Genomic DNA, 24,939 nt, shown 5'->3' with positions numbered 1-24,939 from the left:
ATATCAATAGACTGAAAATTATTAAAAGTGGCTCAAAACAGGAAACAGCAACGGCGTTGCATAGATTCATGGTGAGAAGTGAAAGATTTCTAAGAAGAGACTGAGGGCAACCGTTTCCAACACAGAGAGTGTGGGTGTATGGAATGAGCTGCCAGAGGAAGCTGTATAGGCATGAAAATGTAAACCATTGTGGATTGGGAAATTCTGGATGGTCACGGACTTTGGCAAGCAATTAGTATCAGCTAAGAAAGACATCTTGGGCAGCACAGATGATTGAGCCGGAAGGTCTGTTTTTGAAGCTGTATGACTCTGAGTTGAAGTCAATGGGAAGCAAACTGTACAAGCTGAGAATCATGGAGAATGGGGTAAGCACAGGAAAGCAAATATGTGGAAAGATCACAGAAAGCTGTAAAGATAATATTGTTGTAATAGTAAGTAATTTCAACTTCCCTAATTTTAACTGGAAATGCCATAATGCTAAGCAATTGGATGGGACAGAATTTATTAACTCCAGTATATCCAGGAACGTTTTCTCAACCAATATGGAGATGACCCAACTTGAGAGAGGGCAACACTATATTTCCTATTGAGAACTGAGGCCAGGCTAGTGACTGAGTATCAGTAGGAGCACTTCAGGACTACTGACTATAGTTCTATTCGTTTTTAAATAGTTAAAGAAAAAGATAGGAGGGGTCCACAAATTCAGGTTGGGGGGAGTTCCCCCCGGGACAGGTACCATTTAATCCCTTGCTACCTGCCCCATGGTCGAATAGTCAGCAACTAAACCGTCTCCCCAACCTGGTTTGCAGGTGAGGAGGGGGCTGTGGACCTCCAGCAGCACCAAAAACAAGACCTGTCAAAGGGCGGATGAGCTCTTAGCGAGCCAACGGCCATCCACACTTCAGTAGAAGTTGCGATCACTGTCGTACATAGCATTGTAAGGCACCGTACCTATTGATGTTTTCATCAATGATGATGTTGAAGACAAATTAAAATCTTGAATTGGACAGGGCTAATTTAGAAGGTATTAGACAGGAGCTTACAAAGGTTTTTGGTGCAGGCTATTTTTCAAGTGAAGAGATGTCTGGCAAGTGGGAAGCTTGTAGGTGAGATGGAGAGACTTCAAAGACAACATGTTCCTTTTAGAATGAAGGGCAATATATTCTAATCCTGGCAGGTGTGGGCGAAGGTACTGCAGATGCTGCTTTAAACCGAAGATAACCACAAAAAGCTGGAGTAACTCAGCGGGTCAGACAGCATCTCTGGTGAAAGGGAATTGGTGATGTTTCGGGTTGAGATCCTTCTTCAGAGTGGAGAATAAGGGTTTCGACTCGAAACGTCACCTATTCCTTTTCTCCAGAGAAGCTGTCTGACCCGCTGAGTTACTCCATCTGTTTGTGTCTAATTCTGGCAGGAAAAAGGAGGCGTATGTCAGATATAAGCAGCTATGATCAAGCAATTCCCATGATGTGTGTAAGAGATGTGGGGATACACTTGACGACATGGGATAAATCTGACAGATAAGGCAAAAGAGAATCCTTCCAGACTGCTGTTATTTGGTTTACAGCTTTATTTAATATCATACCCAACTACACATCCATTTAAATCATAGTTGGAGAGGCTAGGACTAGAGGTCATAGCCTCAAAATTAAAGGACATTCTTTTAGGAAGGAGATGGGAGGAATTTCTTTTGTCATAGGATAGTGAATCTGTGGAATTCCTTGCCGCAGAAGGCTGTGGAGGCCAGGTCAGTGGATATTTTTGAGGCAGAGATGGATGGATTCTTGATTAGTACGGGTGTCAGAGGTTATGGGGTGAAGGCAGGAGAATGGGGTCAGGAGGGAGAGATAGATCAGCCCTGATTGAATGGTGGAGTAGACTTGATGGGCTGAATGGCCTAAATCTGCTAATATCACTTATGATTTTAAGATTATAGAATGTATTATTGAATATATCCTCTGTTTATATTTTTAAGTTGACCGTATTGTTGGTTTGGACCAAGTTGCTAAGATGAGTGAAAGTACCCCCGGTGCCTCAAAGACCAAGAAAGGCATGTTCCGTACTGTGGGGCAGTTGTACAAAGAGCAACTGTCCAAACTCATGACCACACTGAGGAACACCAGCCCCAATTTTGTGCGCTGCATCATCCCAAATCATGAAAAGAGGGTGAGTTGCCATGGTTTACTCTTCACTTTAACGATGATGGTCAAAGTTCAGAATACATGGTTTAAATCCTATACAGAAGTTACAAAATGAACTTTTGGAGTTCAGGCTTTTCCTTTGAACTGTGCAATGTTGGTAGGTTGAAAGAGTCAAGTCACAAGTGTTTTATTGGCATGTGTCCCAGATAGAAGAATGAAATTCTTACTTGCAGCAGCACAACAGAATATATAAACATAGTACACTGTAAATAATACAATAAATGAGAAAAAAAGTTCAGTGTATGTATGTGTATATATACATACCCACAAATTCACACACACACACACATATATATATATACCTTTTTACATTAAGGGTAGTTGGTGTATGGAACGAGCTGCTGGAGGAGATGGTTGAGGCAAGTACTATCACAACGTTTAGGTAGGTACACGGATAGGACCAGTTTGGAGGATTAAGAGCCAAATGCAGGCAGGTGGGACTAGTGTAGATGGGACATGTTGGCTGGGCCGAAGGGCCTGTTTCCATGCTGTTTGACCCTATGACCCTATATATCTGCAGTGAGCTAAAAGCTTGTAAGAATAGGAACCAAATATGTGTGTTTACCAAACCACAATTAGCTATGAAGTGCTCTATTAGTCACATGTATGTGCGGAATGTTACTTTGTGAAGATATCCCTTTCTGTCATCATAATGAATGGAACCGATTAACCATGTTGAAAATAAGAAAGGGGCAGGTGAAAATGAAGTGAAAGTTTTAATAACATTGAAACAGAAGATGACCCTATTGAAATAGTATTAGAATCTTATTCCTTCTTGCAAAGGGCCACAGTTTAAGAATTAGGGGTAGGCCATTTAGAACAGATATGAAGAAAAACATTTTCACCCAGAGAGTTGCGAATCTGTGGAACTCTCTGCCTCAGAAGGCAGTGGAGGCCAATTCTCTGGATGATTTCAAGAGATAGAGTTAGATAGAGCTCTTAAAGATAGAAGAGTCAGGCGATATGGTGAGAAGGCAGGAACGGGATACTGATTGTGGATGATCAGCCATGATCATATTGAATGCTCAGCCATGATCATATTGATTCTATTGTCTATTGTCTATTGAATCTCCCGAATTCTTTACCCAAGATAAATGGGCTAAATTAACCTTTGAAAGATCAGGGGATTGAGTTTCATGGGGAGCTGGCACAGAATAGCAGATGAGGTCTGGGCAGACCAGCCAGGATTATGTTAGTCAGCGTGGCAGGCTACTCCTGCATCTGGTTCTTTATGTTTTTGTTTCAATCTGAAAATCCTTTATTTAACGGTTTATCAAAACATGACCTAGTTATTTTATATGGATGTAAATCGCTATTGAAACATTAAGCTGAACAAGTTAACACATTCATTAAAAAGGCAAAACAATTTCTTACTAACTTATTTGATGAACCAGTCAAACATCTACAAAGATACAATGTTGAAAACAAGTAAATGACAATGGACAGAAACATATTCTATTGGTGCAGTGGTAGAGCGACTTACAGCGCCAGAGACTCAGGTTTGATCCTTACTACGGTGCTTGGCTGCGCCGAGTTTGTACGTTCTCCCCGTGACCTGCGTGGGTTTTCTCTGAGATGGTTTGGTTTCCTCCCACACTCCAAAGACGTACAGGTTTGTAGGTTTATTGGCTTGGTGTAAGTGTAAATTGTCCCTAGTGTACGTAGGATAGTATTAGTTTGTGGGGATCGCTGGTCGGTGCAGATTCGGTGGGCCGAAGGGCCTGTTTCCGCGTTGTATCTCTAAACTAAACTAAACTCTGAAAAGTATATTTCTAAACTCTCCAGTATATTTTTAAGTTTAACAAAATGCTTGGTCTAACAGGCAGGCAAGCTTGAAGCCCATCTAGTGCTGGAACAGTTACGGTGCAATGGTGTTCTGGAAGGCATCCGAATCTGCCGGCAAGGATTTCCAAACAGGATAATCTTCCAGGAATTCCGCCAAAGGTAAGTACAGTTTTCTCCGATTGAACCAACGTCATTCTGAGAGCTACGTTCCCGAGTATCATTGTAATGGGTAAATAGATGATATCTTCTGAAGATCCTGAACCAAGTACTCAACATGGAACACTTAATAATATATGCAATAAATAATAAATTAACTCTGACTAACCTATACAAGAAGATAATTGGTGCCTATATTAAATTTAACCTACATTAAAGTGCAGAAGGAATTTCCCTAAAGAAAGAATAATTTTTCTAATTTTTTAATTGTCAAAGCCCTGGTATATCCACTGGGACAATAAACACTGGGGCTGATTGAGGTCGGTGTGATGTGTACCTCGTGTCTGCCCCTCTGCCATCCCTTTGGCTGCACTTCCCTTCATGGCCTTGTTGGCCTGGAAACCTCCCAGCCACAGCTATCCCATTGAGCAGACTGATGGCTGGGCCTCAGGTATTGGTGATTAAGGCTCTCCCAGACTAATTTGATGTGTTTGACAGAGTGTTTTGTCAAAAGCCTTCTAACAATCAGCAATATTTAAAAACAGATCCACAAACTCATAGTCATCAAGTGATACAGTGTGGAAACAGGCCCTTCGACCCAACTTGCCCACACCGGCCAACATGTCTCATCTACACTCGTCCCACCTGCCTGCATTTGGCCCATATCCCTCCAAACCTGTCCTATCCATGTGCCTGTCAAATTGTTTCTTAAAAATTAGGATAGTCCCTGCCTCGACTACCATCCACCGCAAACCTTGTCTACTACGAGTAAGCCAGCTTTAAATACATACGACCAAGTCATCATGGATCCCATGCATCTTAATCTTTAGGACCAGCCAACCATGGGGAACTTTATCAAATGCCTTACTGACATCCATGTAGACAACATCCACCAACCTACCCTCATCGATCACCTTTCTCATCTCCTGAGAATATTCAATCCCGTTAGTAAGTCCGTGACCTGCCACGTACATAGCCATGGTGACTGCCCCTAATTAGCACATTCCCTCACATATGGGAGTAAATCCTCACAAAGAATCCCTACCACTGACGCGAGGCTCACCAGCCTATAATTCTCTCTACTTTCCTTATTAAACAAAGGACAACATTGGCTACTCTCGTCCCAGCTAAATAGCTAAGATCTTGGTCAATACCTCTCTTGCATGTCCCAATGACCTGCCGTGATTCTCATCAGCCCCTGGAAATGTATCCACTTTATTGCCTTTCAAGAACCCCAGCTGACTGCTTCGTGATCTCAAACTGCCCTATGATATTCATATTCTCTACACTGATCTCACTGTCCTCCTCCATGTCCTTCTCCTTTGTGAATACAGATGCAAAGTGCTACTTTAGGACTCTGACTTGAACTACTAGTTCTCTCCTTCACCCGTGAGCGGTCCTACCTTATCGCTTACACTCTTGTTTTTGATAAAGACTTTATACATTTTATAAAAAGCCATGGGATTCTCATTAATCTGACCGGCAAAGCCATTTCATGGCCCCTTTTCAGCCCTTCTAATCATTCGCTTGAGTTCCTTCCTTCTTGCTTTACATTTCTCAAATACCCTGTCCGATTTCATCTTCTTAAGCCTTGCACATGCTGCTTTTATGGACCAAACTTTCTACCTCTCTGGTCATCCAAGATTCCCTTACTTTGGCATCCTTATCCTTCCTTCCTACTGGATTATACTAGTTCTGGATCTTGATCAACTAACGTTTAAACGACTCCCATGTCAGATGCAGACATGCCCAACAGCAACTGCTCCCAATGTACTCTCCCCAGCTTCTGCATGGAATACAGTATCTTTCCTCAAGGTCCAGACTGAACCTTTCTCCCTGTAACTGTAACACTACAATGCTGTAACACGATATTCTGCACTCCAGTTTCTGTCTTTGAACTTGTTGTACTTGTGTATGGCTTGCTTGTACGCATGGACAGTGTGATTTGACTAGATAGCATGCAAACAAAAGCTTTTCACTGTATCTCAGTGCATGTGACAATAATAAACCAATATCAATAAAAACATTAACAAAACTAAAAATTACTGTACAAAAACAAAAACGATTAAAAGTAATCCATTTATTTTCAAATGATACATCTGACAAAATCTGCAACCTTTGGCTACAAACATCTTCCCAGGGAAATTAATTTCCTCCTATGTTTTTTAACCAAAACCGTTAAACCGTGTGTGCGGCACAGCAAACGATGAGCAGTTTGGAATATTTAAAAGGTTTCTGTAGATCAGTGCATTAAGTGAAGCAATGTATTTGGAATAGCAGAGAATCCTTAAAAAATAACAACGAATAAAACAGAGATGAATTGAAGCACTGTGAAAGACTCTTCCTCAACACTTTGTAAGAAATGACTCATTATAACTTCCTTCATAAAATGTTTTTTAAAATATGCAATAAAATACCTATGAATATTATTGAACTATAACGCTGGATCAATCCCTCATACATCACAATATTCATCAGAAGTATGTTTTTTAGAACAAATATTAAGACTTTCTTGTAAAGAACGTGATCCTTTACAATAAATTTGGACTGGATTGATATAAAAGATTATTAATCTATAACTTGTTTTTTTTAGATATGAAATTCTAACACCAGGTGCAATTCAAAAAGGATTCATGGATGGGAAACAGGCTTGTGTACAGATGGTAAGTGTCTGGAAACAAACTAGAATTGTGTCTGAGCTGAAACTCTCATTCCTTCACAAAGAGTTGTAGCTTGTGGCAAGTTGGTAGGGAGTTCAATAATAATACAGTCTGTTAAATTATACACTATTTTCCTGGCTCTTGGGATTTATTGTCACATCCTGGATTTTTCAAGGGAACAGACAGCGCAGGTTGGATGCAAAGAGTAGAAATGTCACCATTAATAATATAGTAATATGTTGATAATTTCCAGCTTAAATGGTTTGTAGCTTAAAAGTGATTTCTTAAATGGTTTACAAATTTAAGAACTATCCTCCTTTAGATAAAGGTGCATTATAAAATTAGCTTTTAAGAAATAAAATAATTTCAAGACTTGAAGCCCAAAGATAGACACAATATGCTGAAGTAACTCAATGGGACAGGCAGTATCTCTGGAGAGAAGGACTGCATGACGTTTCGGGTCGAGACCCTTCTTCAGTCACGAGTCGCCCATTCCCTCCAGACATGCTGCCAGTCCCACTGAGTTACTCTAGCATTTTGTGTCTATTTTCGGTCTCAACCAGCATCTGCACTTCCTTCCTACACTTAAAACCTGACGGTTTGTGGCAATTTCCCTCCTCACACTCTCCTCTCTCCCACTGTGATGCTGACAATGGCGCCACCAGGAGGCCACCAAGGTATCGCCAATACTCATGTGCCAGGACTGTCTCACAGTGAATTATTTGTAGAGAACAACCAACACACACACAGCATGATTGACCACAGAGCAGTCAGGCTTTCCATCACAATGGAAAACGTAGGCCATTATCATTTAACGAACCTTGCAAATTTATTTTGGCCATTTCACAGCAATTGATAACATAAAAATAATTTATCTCAATAAAACATTAATCACTAATTATTAGATTAATATTTTGGATATTCGCTTTGCCCATCTAATAATTGGGACAGATATATTTCATCATTGTTTACCTCTCAGCTTCACATTCTCTCTTGCTCTGTACATATGCTGTGGCAGACCATTTATTGTAGGTAACCTCAGAAATAGTAAGCGCAAGTAAGCCCTTCAAACCTGTAGCACCATTTTATGAGATCATGACTGATCTTTTACCTTAAACATCCCCCCCCCCCACCCTCCACCCCTCCCCATCCTTTGTTTCCACCAGGAAACAAAACTGTATAGATTTCTGTTTTCAATGAAATCAATAACTAATCCAAGGTATAGAATTTCAAATATTCAGCACAGTAGCGCAGCGGTAGAGTTGCCACTTACAGTGCCAGAGACCCGGGTTTGATCCTGACTACAGGTGCTGTCTGGACACAGTTAGTACGTTCTCCCCGTGACCTGCATGCATTTTCTCCATGATCTTCGGTTTCCTCCTACACTCCAAAGACATACAGGTTTGTAGGTTAATTGGCTTGGGATGAATGTAAATTGTCCCAAGTGTGTGTAAGATAGTGTTATGGGCCCGTCCCACTTAGGTGACTACCAGAGACTAGTTTTAAAGGAATTCACCTATGACACCTGGCGACAACCTACGACAACACCTACGACAATAAAAATTGTCGCTACTGTCGCCGAAAATTTTTCAACATGTTGAAAATTTTGTGGCAGTCGCCCAAAAAATCCTCTAAGTGGGACAGGTCCATAGGTGTGCGGGGATCGCTGGTCGGTGCGGACTCAGTGAGCCAAAGGGCCTAATTCTGCACTGTATCTCTGAACTAAACTAAACCATGCTTAGAATAGTGACATTTCTACTCGGGATTAGTTATGAATGGCGTACCACTTATTTCGGACTGGCGCCCCCTACTTGTAGGCTACTCAGCCAAAATAAATATCCCATTGATGCAGATTAGTACAAGTTCCACAACAGCTTTAGCAAAGATGACTTCGGTCAATGAATGAATTCTGAATTGCCTTTAAAATTGTGACCTTTTAGATCAGAGCCCTGGAACTAGATACTAACCTGTTCAGGATCGGACAAAGTAAGATCTTCTTCCGAACTGGTGTATTGGCACACTTGGAAGAGGAGAGAGACCTGAAAATTACAGATGTCATCATTGCTTTCCAAGCTCAAAGCAGAGGCTTCCTGGCCAGAAAGTGAGCATGTCTTTACAATTTATTTTACTGCACAAGAACTAAGAGTACTTTGAACTGCACCCATTGTTAATTAGCGAGAGCGTTTTTTATTAAAATGGTTTTGCAGTGCATCAGTTTTCTCATCAGTTGTTGCAGGATGTTAATGATTCACTGATGTTACAGGGCCTTTGCAAAACGGCAGCAGCAACTCACCGCTATGAAAGTGATTCAGCGAAACTGTGCTGCGTACCTTAAACTGCGCAACTGGCAATGGTGGAGGCTGTTCACCAAGGTTTGTTCAAGAACGTTTCATCTACTTGGTACTTTCATAAAGGGATGCAGGCATTTTCTTCCACTTGCCCATAGCACAATACAACACAAGAACTGGTGCTTGGGCACATGGTAGCTGTGCAGACCAGGATACATAGAACACAGTAGATACACGGCACAGCATAGGAACAGGGCCTTCGCCCCACAGTGTCTGTACCGACACGATGCCAAGATAAGCTAATCTCATCTGCCTGCACATGATCCATATCCTTCCATTCCCATGCATACCCAGGTGCATATTTACAAATCTCTTAAATGTCTCTATTGCATCTGCCTCCACCACCATTGGCAGCGAGTTCCATGCATCCACCACTCTCTGTATAAAAAACATGCTCAGCAAATCTCCCTTACAATTTGCTCCATCCTAATTAGAAACATAGATAACATTGCTCTGGAACAGCTTCCCATGTTCTATAAAACTCACATTTATTCACTCACATGTCCATTCCCTTAGAATAAGAGTAGAAATATAGAAAATAGGTGCATGAGTAGGCCATTCAGCCCTTTGAGCCAGCACCGCCATTCAATATGATCATGGCTGATCATCTAAAATAATTTTCTATTCCTACTTTACCTCCATATCCTTTTATTCCGGTGGCCCTAAGAGCTATATCTAACGCTCTCTTGAATCCATCTAGTGAACGGGCCTCCACTGCCTTCTGTGGCAGAGAATTCCACAGATTCACAACTCTCTGGGTGAAAACGTTTTTCCTCATCTCAGCCCTAAGTGGCCTACCCCTTATTCTTAAACTGTAATCCCTGGTTCTGGATTCCCCCGTGATCAGGAACATTTTTTCTGCATATAGCCTGTCCAATCCTTTAAGAACTTTATATGTTTCTATAAGATTCCCTCTCATCTTTCTAAATTCCAATCAATATAAGCCCATTTGATCCATTCTTTTAACCTGTCCCATTAGTTTGGAGTTATACTTTACAAATAACATCAAAATCGTTTACAATGTTTATCCATGGAAGACTACACTAGTTTTTATTCCTTTTATTCACCCCCTTGGAACTATACTGACCACAATAGAGTTCCTTTACGAAAACCAACTGCTGCCATGGTCCTATGAAACTCAATAATGTTAGACAGAAAATCACCAGAAGAATGGCTATTAACATTACTAAATAGCCACCTACAGTGCTCATTTTTCACAATGCTTCATACTTCCGTTTCTCTATAGAAGTGTTCAAATCAAACTTGACCCTTTCCTGGCAGAGGTTACAGGTTATATGGATACAACTAAGTACCCGTCATTTCCCTCACTTCACACAGTAAATGTCTGAAGCAGAGCTTCATCCCCGTTTTGCTTTTAGCACGGGTGTTACAAGGACACATCTTTGAGATAACCCTGTGACAACAAGGCCTGTGGTTTCTTGGGCAGGTTAAACCACTGTTGCAAGTCTCGCGTCAGGAGGAGGAAATGCTACTGAAGGACGAAGAGTTGCAAAGGACAAAAGAAAAGCAACAGAAGGCAGAGCTTTACCTCTCAGAACTGGAGAGGAAGCACACTCAGGTAAAGCCAGCTCATGCTATGCATCCATTCCACTGAATTATTACATTCTAAATCGCTCGCATTCCTCTTGCCGAAACAATTCTGAATACCAAGAGATGGAGATTTTCAAGATATCCAATAATGAAATGATGAAATAATCAAGATAGGGCAACACGGTGGCACAGCGGTAGAGTTGCTGCCTTGAAAAGCTGGAGACCTGGGTCCGACCCTGACTACGGGTGCTGTCTGTATGATGTTTGTACATTCTCCCCGTGACCTGCGTGGGTTTTTCCCGGGTGCACCGGTTTCCTCCCACACTCCAAAGGCGTATTGGTTTGCAGGCTAATTGTAAATTTGGCCCTAGTGTGTGTAGAATAGTGTTAGTGTGCGGGGATCGCTGGTCGGGCTGCTAGGCCTGTTTCCGCGCTGTATCTCTAAAACTTAATTAAACTAAAAGATGAAGTTTTAATTCCATTTTGGAAAGTTAAACAATCTCCCAATAAAGCTATTTTTGATCTTAATGTAACATATTTTCACCCTGTATTATCATAAGAAACAATCTCTCATTTGGATTTGAATCAATTAAAGGGGAAATTTGTTCTACAAAGATCAGTTCTGGAAAGAATGAATTAAGTCATTTTAAATTTAGTTAAATAGGCCATTCCCCCGCAGCATAATTCTCCGTGAAACGACAATGTGCTTTTATTTTATGGAATCACAATTGGTGTCTACCATTTTCCTTTAACAATTTGTATTTGTAATGTAAATGATTAGGAATAATGAATTCAGGTCTTTAACTGTGTATGTAGACCGTGGAGGAGAGGATTTCCCTTCAGGAGCAACTACAGGCTGAAACTGAGTTATATGCGGAGGCAGAAGAGATGAGAATCCGCCTGGAAAGTAAGAAGGTAGAGTTAGAGGAGATCCTTCATGAAATGGAGGCCCGAATTGAAGAGGAGGAAGATCGCAACCATCTAATGTTGAATGAAAAGAAGAAAATGCAGACCCAAATCCTGGTAGGTGAATTTTAATGGTGGATTTTAATTGGGGTATATCAGGTGTATATCTGATGAGCTACCTATATCCATGAACACTGTGGGAAGCTTGGGAAGACATTTCAGCAGCCCTCGGAGAGATATCGGAATCATCCTGGGTGATTTGCCAGAAGATTTGAGGGTCACTAATTTTGTGCCTCTGATGTTCTTCCAGACTAATGTTCTAGAAGAATAGATTGCATAGGATTCAAGGAGGGCTAACCAACTTGATAGGGAAGTGACTTACCGAGATGTTGTGAGAGGAACTCGAGGTTGGTGGTGGAAGGTAGTTTATCGGACTGGGGGTCTGTAACTAGTGGTGTATGTTAGGGATCAGTGTTTGGCCCATTCCTGCTTGTCATCCCTATCAATTACTTTAATGAGAATTTACAAGGCACAATGAGCAAGTTTGCGGATGACATTAAAGTAGGTGATATCGTCGACAGTGAAGATGGTTATCAAGAGTTACAGTGGAAGCTGATAAGCTGGGCAAGTGGAATTTAATTCAGATAACTGTAAAGGTTTGCGTGCAAGGTCAAACCAGGACAGGACCTGCACAGCGAATAGTTGGACTGGGAAGTGTTGTAGAGCAGAGGGATCTAGAAATACCTAGTTCCCTAAAAGTGGCATTACAGGTAGATAGGATGGTGATGGAGGCTTTGGCCTGCTGACCTTCATTAGTTAGGGAATTATGTGTAGATGTTGGGGCATTATGTTATAGTTGTACAAGACGTTGGTGAGACCACGCATGGAGTATGGTGTTCAGATGTAGACAAAATGTCATTATGCTGGGTAATAGTGTGCAGATAATAGTTACAAGGATGTTGCCAGGATTTGAGGGCGTGAGTTATAAGGAGAGTTTGGGCAGGATAGAACTTTGTGTGTGGGAAGGAACTGCAGATGCTGCTTTACATCAAAGGTAGACACAAAATGCTGGAGTATCTCAGAGGGTCAGGCTCCTGTGAGCACTGTAAGCTAAGGGGTGATCTTCTAGAAGTACAGAAAATCATGAAGGGAAATGATAGGGTAAATGCACCAAATCTTTTCCCTGGGCCAATGGAATCAAGAACTAGAGCGCATACGTTTAAGGTGATAGGGGAACAATTTAAAAGGAAACTGAGGGGCAACTTTTCCCACAGTATACAGAACGAGTACTAGAGGAAGTAGTTGATGCAGGTACAATTACAACTCTTAAAAGGCATTTGGTCAGGTACATGGATAGGAATGGTTCAGATAGATATGGGCCAGGCATGGATAAATGGGACTAGCTTGCATGGAGCATCTTGGTTGGCATTTACTTGGTGGGCTGAAGGAGCAGTTTCCATGCAGAAATTATCTGAACACGTTCAGCAAACTGTAAGCCTCACATCAGTGGTAGGTAAGTTGTTGGAGAGGATTCTAAGAGACACAGCCTGACCAACGTTGGGTTAGGCATGGACTGATTACAGATAGTCAGCATCGCTTTGTGTGTGGGAAATCATATGGCACCAATCTGATAAGTTTTATTGACGAGGTTACCAAGAGGATTGGTGATTTTCAATTGTCAATTTTCTCCCCATATTTAGATATAAATTAAGTAATAATTACTGTAAATCTGTGTTTCACCTTTTATTGTCTTTTCTGGTTTCCAGATAAAATTACTCCTATGTATATATTCTCTCTAAAATAAATGTTTTTTTTTATGAAGGATTTGGAAGAACAGCTGGATGATGAGGAGGCTGCACGTCAGAAGTTACAGCTGGACAAAGTGACCCTCGATGCCAAGCTGAAGAAGATGGATGATGACATCTCAATCTTGGAAGACCAAAATCTCAAATTTGCAAAGGTCAGTGTCATGCAAGGCCGACAAGGTTCCTGCAATATTAATAGATGCTGCCCCGTAAAAGTGATTTTCTGTATAAATCAAAGACGCGCACAGAATGCTGGAGTAATGGGCCTGTCCTACCTAGGCCTGTAGGTCCTAATGGGCCTGTCCTACCTAGGCGATTTTTTAGGCAACTACAGGCGACTAGTTTGTCATCATATCTTCGCCGGTGGTCTCCGGGAGTAGTCTCCTCAGTCGCATAAAAAGTCGTGGCGTCTTTCTGGTCGCCGCTAAATTTTCAACATGTTGAAAATGTTGGAATTGTTGTAATGTAATGGGAGTAGGGGATGGGTAGTGATAAATGTTTGGATGGTTACTACAGAGCATGATCTTCTATCTCCACTCTATTATTTCTTCTTTAATAATTGACTCCAGCATCTTCCCCAGCACCGTGGTCAGGCTAACTGGTCTATAAATCCCCGTTTTCTCTCTCAGTCCTTTCTTGAAAAGTGGGATAACATTAGCTCCCCTCCAATCTACAGGAACTGATCCTGAATCTATAAAACATTGGAAAATGATCACCATTGCGTCCACGATTTCTAGAGCCACCTCCTTGAGTACCGTGGGATGCAGACCATCTGGTCCTGGGGATTTATCAGCCTTCAGTCCACCCAATACTATTTCTCTCCTAATGCAAATTTATTTCAGTTCCTCTGTCACCCTAGTACATCTGAGAGATTGTTTGTGTCTTCCTTAGTGAAGACAGAACCAAAGTACCTGTTCAACTCTTCTGCCTTTCCTTGTTCCCCATAATAATGTCACATGTTTCTGCCTTCAAGGGACCCACATTTGTCTTTACTAATATTTTTCACTTAACATACCTAAAGAAGCTTTTCCTGCCCTTCTTTCTATTCTTGGCCAGCTTACCATCGTCCTTCATCTTTTCACCCCATATTGCCCTGTTTGTTACCTTCTGTTGTCCTTTGAAAGTTTCCGGATACTCTTTGCTATGTTATACACCTTTTCTTTTAGTTTTATTCTATCCCTAACTTCTCTTGTCAGCCACGGTTGCCTCTTACTCCCATTGGAATCGTTCTTCCTACTTGGAATGAAATGATCCTGCATCTTCTGAATTATGCCCAGAAATTCCTGCCATTTTTGTTCCACCGTCATTCCTGCTAGGATCCTTTTCCAGTCTACTTTGGCCAGCTCCTCTCTCATGCCTTCATTATCCCCTTTGTTCAACTGCAACACTGACACTTCTGAATTAACCTTCTCCTTCTCAAATTACAGATTAAAACTTATCATATTACGATCACTACCTCCTAGCAGTTCCTTTACCTCGAGTTCCCTTCTTAAATCTAGTTCATTGGACAACACTAAATCCAGACTTGCCTTCTCTCTGGTAGGTCCATTACCAGCTGCTCTAAGAATCCATCTCAGAGGCACTCCACAAACTCTCTTTCTTGGGGTCCAGAACCAACCTGATTTTCCCATTCTACCTGCATATTGAGTGGGCTGTTTGGGAACCTGTAGATAACTCCCTTTCTTATCTTTAATACTCCTCAATGCTATCCACAGCGACTCTACATCGTCAGTCCCTATGTCACCCCTCGAAAGGGACTGAATTTTATCCCTCACCAACAGAGCTACCCCCCTCCTCTGCCCACCTGCCTGTCCTTTCTATAGGATGTTTAACCCTGCATATTCAGTTCCCAGTCCCGATCCTCCTGCAGCCATGTCTCTTTAATCCCCACAATGTCATATCTACCAATATCTAACTGAGCCTCAAGCTCATCCACTCTACTTCTTATACTTTGCACATTCATATATAACACTCACCTCACCTTTCACATCGATTCCTATTGCACTTGGCCATACTCTCCTATCCCTTCGTGAACTTTCCCTCCCATTAATTCTGGTGACTTTCTTAACTTATCCTATACTCTCTTTCCCTTTAACTCCATCCTTGTATTTCCAATTTGTCTCCCCCACCCACTATTTAGTTTAAACCCACCTGTATAGCAGTGGCACACCTGCTGCCAGAATGCTGGTCCCCCGCCTATTAAGGTGCAACCCGTCCCTTTTGTCCAATTCACCATTACCCCAAAACAGATCCCAGTGCTCTACAAATCTAAATCCCTGCCCCCTGCACCAGCCCACTGCATTCAGATCCCCTGTCGCCCTCTTCCTGCCCCCACCAGCACGAGGACCTGGAAGCAAACCGGAGATAACCACCCTGGAGGTCATCCTTCTTCTTGCGTAAGGCGTGCACAGCTTAAAGTTGTAGGGCAACTTGTTCTATTTGATCTTATGATTGTGCACGCCAGGTTGATTGCATTCGTTGAAACAGGGCATGCCACATGGAGGTTGCAATCTCCCACCCCCCTGCAGGTTCTGCTTTTCAGCCTTCTTCCGGGCTCTCTAAAGTCACGCTTCAGAATCTCTTTTCTCTTCTTCCCAATGTCATTTGTGCCAACATGCACAAACACTTTTGGCTGCTCACCTTCACCCTTGAGGATGCCCTGCAATTGGTCCATGACATCCTGGACCCTGGCACCGGGGAGGCAACACACCATCCTTGACTCCCGCCTGTTGCCGCAGAAACCCCTGTCTGTACCTCTCACGATGGAGCCCCCTATTACCATGGCTCTAGCATGGCTGATCTGCCTCTCTCTCCCAACTCCATTCTCCTGCCTTTTCTCCTTAACCCCGCAGTTTGGGCGGTAATTGCCTCGGTTGCTGGGAAGATGCTTAGAGACTGAAGGGGAGCCGGCTAAAGTTTGGGATTAAACCAAGTGGTTCAAATGCAGCTAATTCACTGACACAAACTAATGTGCCAACTACCTGGTCCCTTGGTGAAGCACAGACAATCTGTGAATCAGGAAACCTTGTGAGAATCATCCCTGCTCACATGTACAGCTTGCACGCTTGAAATTAACCAAATCACTATGTTGTACCAATAGGAAAAGAAACTCCTCGATGAGAGGCTAGCTGACTTTACCACCAATCTTGCTGAAGAGGAAGAGAAAGCAAAGAACCTGACAAAACTGAAGAATAAACATGAATCGATGATTTCAGAACTAGAAGGTAAAAGGGGTTGCCATGCTTACAATAGTTATTGATTTACTACAAGGTACTCTCCAGAGCAGTACACCTGGTGTATAGGAACAGTTGAAGTATATGAGAGAAGGTGGTTTTATCACTTACCATCCAAATTATTCACCCATCCAACAACGTGTGTCCTACATAGGCTCATCAGCCACTTTAGAACCTACAGAACTGGAATGAAAGCATTCATCCTCACCCACGGGAGACTGGCTAAGAAGCAGAAAGATAGGAATAGTACGAGGCTATTCTGCACTCAAATCTTTTTCAGCACTAAATCTGATCGCACTGATCTGTATCTCAACTTCACACATCCTTCTTCGCTTCATATTAATTATTCAGCAAAATGCAATCAATACTAGTTTCAAGAATTCTTATTGATCTGTATCTAATGGCTTTCGGCTGAAATGAATCTAGACTTCCATTACACTGAGTGGGAAATTATATCTAATTCAAGTTTTAATTACATAAGTTTAATTTTAAGATTCTGCTTCTTTATCCTCAATATCCACGGCATTTAGTCAGACAACATAGACAGACTTTTGTGCATCTTAGAAGTCATTTACCTCGAAAATTTGACCACTTCTGGAAGGCATAATTTAAACAACAAATTTGTTTAGTTTAGTTTAGAGATACAGCACTGAAACAGGCCCTTCGGCCCACCACATCCCCACCAACCAGCGATCCCCGCACACTAACATTATTCTACACACATAAGGGACAATTTACATTTGTACCAAGCCAATTAACCTACAAACCTTAGGTCTTTGGAGTGAGGGAGGAAACTGACGATCTCGGAGAAAACCCATGCAGTCATGGGGAGAACGTACAAACGCCGTACAGACAGCACCCGTAGTCAGGATCGAACCCAGGTCTCTGGCACTAGGTTCTGTAAGACCCTATAAGCGCTGTAAGGCAGTGTATTGGAGTATTCTAATTTTGTGATCATGTCAACCACATTTAGAGATCCACACTCTGCCACAAAACAATTTCACTGTTCTAATTTAGTGTTGAACCACAGAGCAGAGCCAGTATAGCTATTCTCCAGAGTGCACTGTCCACTCACCCAGTGGCGGACTGGGTCTAAAAATATTGGTTGCCAGGAGACAAAGGGGGCCCACTTCATCAGGGGCCCACGATATAGGGGGCCCACTTCATCAGGGGCCCACTTGCCATCGGGCAAGCTGACACCCTGGCCAGTCCGCAACTGCACTCACCCCAGAACAATAGGTGCGCCAAAGATAGACACTGAATGCCGGAGTAACTCAGCGAGTCAGGCAGCATATCTGGAGAAAAGGAATAGATGACCTTTCGGGTTGAGACTCTTCTTCAGACTGATCAGGCAATATCTCTGGAGAAAAAGAGTAGGTGACGTTTCAGGTTGAGACCCTTCTTCAGACACTGGGTAAACCAGCATCTGCAGTTCCCTCTTACACAAAAAGTGCACCAAGACTTGCTAACTTGCCTAGCACGATGGTATACGCCCCCCAGTGGCAGATATAGTGCTTTACTATCACATAAACTCAATAAAGTTTTACAAGTACACATCATTAACAATATAATAATTCAATATAATTATCAATGGATCATTTCAAAACTAACAAGTGCCCTTAACTATTACAGGGTAGAATGGAGTTTGTTTTTTTTCCTAACCAACTCTCCATATCCTTTCTGGGTGGAAAATTACCAATTTTTTGCACTGCAATTAAACAATAAACGATCACTTTGAAAATGGTTAGTACTCATGCGACTATAATGAGATTCCTGCATTTAACAGTTCGGCTGAAGAAAGAAGAGAAGACTAGGCAGGAGCTGGAGAAGCTGAAGAGGAAGTTGGAGGGAGAAGGCACAGACCTGAACGAACAACTGGCAGAACTTCATCAGCAGATTGCCGAACTGAAGATGGCGCTGGCAAAGAAAGAAGAGGAATTGCAGGTTGCAATGAATAGGTAGAGAAGAGAAAAAAAATCAACCATTTATTCCATTTTGTTTCACATCCAGCATTTGAATGCACTATTGCATAAAACCATTGAGGTCCCAATCTCTGTTTGTGGTTGGCTCCTTTTATTAAACATTTTAGAATTTGATATAATTGGTCATAAGATCATAAATGATAGGAGCAGAATTAGGCCATTCAGCCCATCATGTCTACTCCGCCATTCAACCATGGCTCATCTATCTCTCCCTTCTAACCCCATTCTCCTGCCTTCTCCCCGTATCCTCTGACACCCGTACTAATCTAGAATCTATCTATCTCTGCTTTAAAAATATCCACTGGCTTGGCCTCCACAGCTTTCTGTGGCAAATAATTCCACAGATTCATCACCTTCTGATTAAAGAAATTCCTCTTCATCTCTTTCCTAAAAGAATGTCCTTTAATTCTGAGATTATGACCTCTAATTCTCGACTCTCCCACTGGTGGAAACATCCTCTCCACATCCATTTTATCCAAGTCTTTCACTATTCTGTACATTTCAAAGAGGTCCCCCCTCATTCTTCTAAACTCCAGCGAGTACAGGCCCAGTGCCGACAAACGCTCGCTATGATCACTAAGATGATCACGATTCATCAGCAACTAACTGGCACAAATCCATTGCCTTATACACTATTATTTCACACTATAAATTGAGTTTCCTTTGACTGAAAATTGAATGTCATTTCCTTTATCAAAGATATATTCAACCATGAATCGAAACAATTAAATTAATTATGTTCCTAACATAAGTAAACCACAATGGCATTTTGAACACCAGACCAGATCTTTCATATTTTATTTTTCCAGATGCTATACCTGGGCAAATAGTGACATCACCTCCAGGGCAATTGGTCAGCTAATTTTCTGTTGGCAAATTAAGCTTTTGTACATTAAGGTCATGCAGCAAGCCTTGTATGATACCTCAACTGGTACTAACCCTGGCATCCTGGAAGAGAAACTAATGAAATTGTGTATTTCCAATGGGATAGAAGTATTTTAGCCTTTGCAACCTTTCTCCCATGTTGAATACACTGTTATAATAGTGCCTCTGTGTTGACTGTATTATGTTTAAATAGGCTTGACGATGAAACTGCACAGAAGAATAATGCCCTGAAGAAAATCCGTGAGTTGGAATCATTTATATCGGATCTTCAAGAAGATCTAGACTCAGAGAAGTCAGCTAGGAACAAGGTGGAGAAACAAAGGAGAGATCTTGGTGAAGAGCTGGAAGCGCTAAAGACAGAACTCGAAGACACTTTAGACAGCACAGCTACACAGCAAGAGTTGAGGTACTATATTGTAATGCCAATACAAAAAACAGTTAAACTTTTATGAAAACAGTAGAATAATGAGCTGAATACCAAATACCAGAGAGATTCTACACATTCTTTAGACCTTCAAGACTATTTTTAGAAGCTTATATAAAATTTCTGTAAATTTAATGTAAACATATATTTCAATATATTGTTGAATAAATCTGTATGACAAAATGGAAGAATAACTAATAAGAAATATCACTGTAATCTAGATGAGAAAATCCAGACTACACCATCCTTCCTTTGTGTACTTACAGGGCTAAGCGAGAACACGAGGTCTCGGAGATGAAGCGAGCTTTGGAGGAAGAGACAAGGACACACGAGGCTCAAATTCATGAAATGCGACAAAAACATGGTCAGGCAATAGAAGAAGTAACAGAACAGCTGGAGCAAACTAAACGGGTATGCGAGTTTAAACATACAGTATTCAGTATAAGATATTCTAACAGGTGGCATCTTAAGTGTCAATGGCGAAATCTAACCTTATGCTTTCTACGGTCATAAGGTCACAAGTAATAGAAGCAGAATTAGGCCATTCAGCCCATCGAGTCTTATCTACCATTCAATCGTGACTGATCTATCTCTCCCTCCAAACCCCATTCTCCTGCCTTCTCCCCATAATCCCTGACACCCATACTAATCAAGAATCTATCTAGCTCTGCCTTTAACTTGGCCTCCACAGCCTTCTGTGGCAAATAATTCCACAGATTCACCTGTGACTAAATAAATTTCTCCTCAACTCCTTCCTAAAAGAACATCCTTTAATTCTGAGGCTATGACATCTAGTCCTAGACTCTCCCAATAGTGAAACATCCTCTAGTGAATTGAATCCTACTGAAAAGAAGTCACTACCTACAAAGAAAACACTTCTAGTAAAAGACAATGTGCCAATGACACTAAATACTAACTGATAGAATGTCTTATAGACTTTCATGTCTTATATTTGAATGTCCTGTTGAGAGAAATAGAATTTAAAGGGAAGTGACATTATTGTCGTTATGGAATTATATTTGCAGGGAAGCATTTCCAAGGCTGGGATATGTCTGTATACAAGAATGTTTAATACTTTAGGAAAGACAAGCAAAAAGAAAAAGGCCGATGTTTTCAGTAAAGGATGAAATCAGAAAAATTACGACATCAAGATATATAACCAATCTGAATGAATCTATGAAGCCCCTCACAACAGCAAATATTAGTAGTTAGGATCTAAAGGCCACCAAAAGACATGGTAATGTGGAAGATAACTTCAAACAGAAGATCTGAGATACACCAAATAAAAGCATGTTAGTAATGTGATTTTAATCCACATAGAGACTGATCACATCAAATCATTAATAATACTTTGCAGGATGAATTCCTGGAATCTGTGCGGAATGTTTCTTTTAAACCAGCATGTTGAGGTGATGACTGGACAAAACCCACTTTAGTCTCTCCAAATTCACATCAAATCCCCAGATCCCACCACTCAGCTACACACTTACGGCAATTTACCGTCGACAATTAATCAACGAACCAATACATCTTAGGAATGTGGGAGAAAGTTGGAACATCCAGGGGAAAGCCACCCGATGAACATGTAAATGACACACTCACTGTACTGGAGGTCAGCATTGAACCCAGATGACCCAAGACTGGCAACAGTTTTTACTAGCTCCTTTACTGTGCTGACCCAAAATGTAGATGTACTATGGAATCTGGCTGCCCCTGTACAGGAGCCACTGAATGCAAACATTCAAATGCAGCAAGCAGTGAAGAATACAAATAGAATGCTGCCCTTCATTACAATTGGTATTGAGTACAGGAGCAAGGATGTCTTCCTGCAGTTAGAGAGGGTCTTGGTGAATTTACACGTGGAACTGTGGGTGCAGTTTTGAGCTCTGTACATAAGAAATGATGTACCACAGAAACATATAAAATAGGTGCAGGAGGAGGCCATTCAGCCCTTCGATCCAGCACCGCCATTCATTGTGATCATGGCTGATCTTCCCCAATCAATAACCCGTGCCTGCCTTCTCCCCATATCCCTTGATTCCACTAATAGAAACATAGAAAATAGGTAACCTGTTATAGATCACTAGATTCACTAGACTGGGATCACCAATCAGTCCCATGAGAGCAGGATTGCCACATAAGGAGTGATTTGGGACAACTAAGCTTTTGTACAAAATGGTTTTAGGAATAAGAGACGAGACTTAGTTGAAACATACAGAATTTCACCAGGGCTTGACAAGGCCGGATGCAGGGAGAAACATTCCCCAGGGTGGCGGTTGAACCCCAGAGGGCTCGTCAACGCCCACCAGCGATCCCCGCACATTAGCCCTACACACACACACACTAATTTACACTTAGATCAGCCAATTAACCTACAAACTTATACGCCTTTGGAGTGTGGGAGGAAAACGAAGATCTCGGAGAAAAAGCACGCGGTCACGGGGAGAACGTACAAACTCCCTACAGACAGCACCCGTAGTTGTGATCGAATCGGGTTCACCGGCGCTGCAAGCGCTGTAAGACAGCAACTCCACCATTACGCCACCGTGCCGCATATTATATATAGGTTATATATGATTCGGAGGAGGAGACATTTCTTCATGCAGAGTTGGGAAACTGTGAGAAACTCTACAACAAAAAGCTGTGGCGACCAAGTCACTGAATAATATCAGAGAAATTGATAGATAGTTTTCCAGACACAAAATGCATTGAGGGGTCTGTGAAATGAGTGGGAATAAGACATTGGGATGGAGGATCAACCCTGATTGTATTAATATTGATCAAGTATGCAGAACCAACAAGTTCTGAAATCATGCACAATCATGCTGGCCACAGTCTTCACTGACATCTTCAACCTCTCAGTGCAACAGTTTACTGTCCATGTCTATTTAAGGAAAGCTCCATCATTCCAGTCCCCAAGATAAATACAGTGGCCTGTCTCAATGACTATTGGCAGTTAACTATAATGATACAACTATAAAGAAGTGTTTTGAGAGATTGGTACTTGGCCATATCTGCACCAATATCATGGACAGTCTAGCACCCTTGCAATTTGCATATAACAAATAGGTCTACAGAGGGTGCCATCTCTCTTCCACTACATCCAGCTCTGGGTCACCGTGGCAATAAGAAAACCTGTATCAGGATGCTATTCATTGAGAGCGGTTCAGCCTTCAACATCGTAATACCGAGTCACCTCTGGACTTAGACCCTGGGGTCTGCATCTGTAACTGGCTTCTGGACTTCCTGACTGGCAGACTTCAGTTAGTTAGAGATAGAAGCAAAAAGACTCGCGTCTGAAGAAGAGTCTCGGCCCACAAGGTGAATTCCAGGTGCTACCTGTCCTGCTGAGTTACTCCACAGCATCTTTGGTGTAAACCAGCATCTGCAGTTCCTTCCTATATATTCAGTTGGTTAGATGTGGTCAAAACATTTCCTCGAAGCTGACCCTCAATATTGATGCTCCTTGGGATTGTGCGCTAAGTCCCTTGCTCTATTCCCTGTACACCCATGTGGCCAAGTACAATGCTAATTCAACCTCTTCAAGTTTGCTGATGAAACCACAGCTGGCTCAACAACAATGAGACAAACTACAGGAAAAAGATCGGGAACCTTGTGTCATGGTGTCAGGAAAACAACTTGGCGTTTAACATTAGCAAGATGAAGGAGCTGGTTGCTGACCTAAGGAAGTGAATATAACCCTGTCTTCATCAATGGAGCTGCTGCTGATAGGCATCCATATCACCAGCAACCTAACCTGGTCCACTGCGATGATCAAGAAAGTGGATCAGTGGATTTACTTACAGTACATGCAGAGAGTGGTGAGCATTGCCTAGTCCATCACAGGTTCATTAATTCCTCCTATTGGCTTCATAGTGCATTACATCAGGAGGCTAGAAGTGCCGTCAAGGATGCCTGCCACCCAGTCCATTTCCTTTTCTCTCTGCTGCCTTCTTGGAGGAGATACAGGACTTGAAAGCTTCAATGTCCAGACTTAAGAAATGCTTTTTCCTCCACAGCCTTCAGATGATTCCTGAATCAATCACTGCTTTCCCATCCTCTTCCTGAGTCTGTACCATTAACAAAACTTGTTCAGTTGTTCCATTCTTGTGCTTTTATATTTTTCTGCGCGACTTCGAAATGCACCAGAATCTTGCACCTTTCTGTTGTTTTCCATTCATCATTGTATTTGCTGTACACATTGTTGTGTGTATACTCTTCACTCTGGTGTGTGCGACAATAAACTAGTCTGAGCCGGTATCTGTATCTACGAACATTTCTGCTTTTTCTCTGCTAAATTATTTGAACTGTTTATTTTTTAAAGCGCATGTCCTTTACATTCTACAGGCCAAGGCTAACCTTGAGAAAAACAAACAGACCCTCGATAAAGAGAACAGTGAACTTTCCAATGAGGTCAGGGTATTGACCACAGCCAGAGCTGAATTGGAGCACAAGAAGAAAAAGTTGGAGAACCAGGTACAGGAGTTCCAGGTGAAAGTGACTGATGGAGAACGTGCCCGGACTGAGCTGAATGAAAGAGTTCACAAGTTGCAGGTCAGTGAATCCTTCTCACACGGACTGAACGTATATGGATATTTATTAAAGTGTTTTGTGATTGCACCTTTTTTAACAATATTGATTACAATGTTCTTTAACTCCTGTCAAACAATGCAAGCTAGAGCTTTATCCCTCATCAGGAAAGTCTTAAGGCCTTCCAGTTCTTCCTTGAACAGAAGCCCGATTAGTTTACCACTACTAATGCTCTCTTATTATCTTCAAGTTAAAGGTGTAGCCATGGCCACTCGCTGGGCCCCAGCTTTGCCTGCCTTCTTGTTGGTTACGTTGAACAGTAATTGGTGCAAACATACATTAGCATATCCCCAAGTCTTTCTCTGCTACATCGACGACTGCATTGAGGCTGCCTCCTGCACCCATGCAGAACTTATTAGTTTCATTAACTTCACCATTAACTTCCACACAACCTTCAAGTTCACCTGGACTAT

General features: G+C 41.9%; 1 protein-coding gene across 1 annotated transcript in view; it reads left to right on the top strand.

The window, feature by feature from the left end:
• myh11b (myosin, heavy chain 11b, smooth muscle) overlaps nucleotides 1–24,939 on the top strand; it is a 153,337-nt gene that overhangs the window by 106,160 nt on the left and 22,238 nt on the right. Inside the window, 13 exon segments of the mRNA XM_055651862.1 lie at nucleotides 1,976–2,166; nucleotides 4,024–4,145; nucleotides 6,736–6,805; nucleotides 8,743–8,903; nucleotides 9,066–9,174; nucleotides 10,598–10,729; nucleotides 11,518–11,724; nucleotides 13,430–13,567; nucleotides 16,513–16,636; nucleotides 18,432–18,603; nucleotides 19,706–19,918; nucleotides 20,203–20,347; nucleotides 24,284–24,490. Coding sequence (XP_055507837.1) covers nucleotides 1,976–2,166; nucleotides 4,024–4,145; nucleotides 6,736–6,805; nucleotides 8,743–8,903; nucleotides 9,066–9,174; nucleotides 10,598–10,729; nucleotides 11,518–11,724; nucleotides 13,430–13,567; nucleotides 16,513–16,636; nucleotides 18,432–18,603; nucleotides 19,706–19,918; nucleotides 20,203–20,347; nucleotides 24,284–24,490 — 1,991 coding nt within the window.

This window comes from Leucoraja erinacea, chromosome 20 (genome assembly GCF_028641065.1).
Source record: "Leucoraja erinacea ecotype New England chromosome 20, Leri_hhj_1, whole genome shotgun sequence".
Lineage (NCBI taxonomy): Eukaryota > Metazoa > Chordata > Chondrichthyes > Rajiformes > Rajidae > Leucoraja > Leucoraja erinaceus.
The sequence above is the reverse complement of the archived record's forward strand: the minus strand, read 5'-3'. Positions and strand labels throughout refer to the sequence as shown.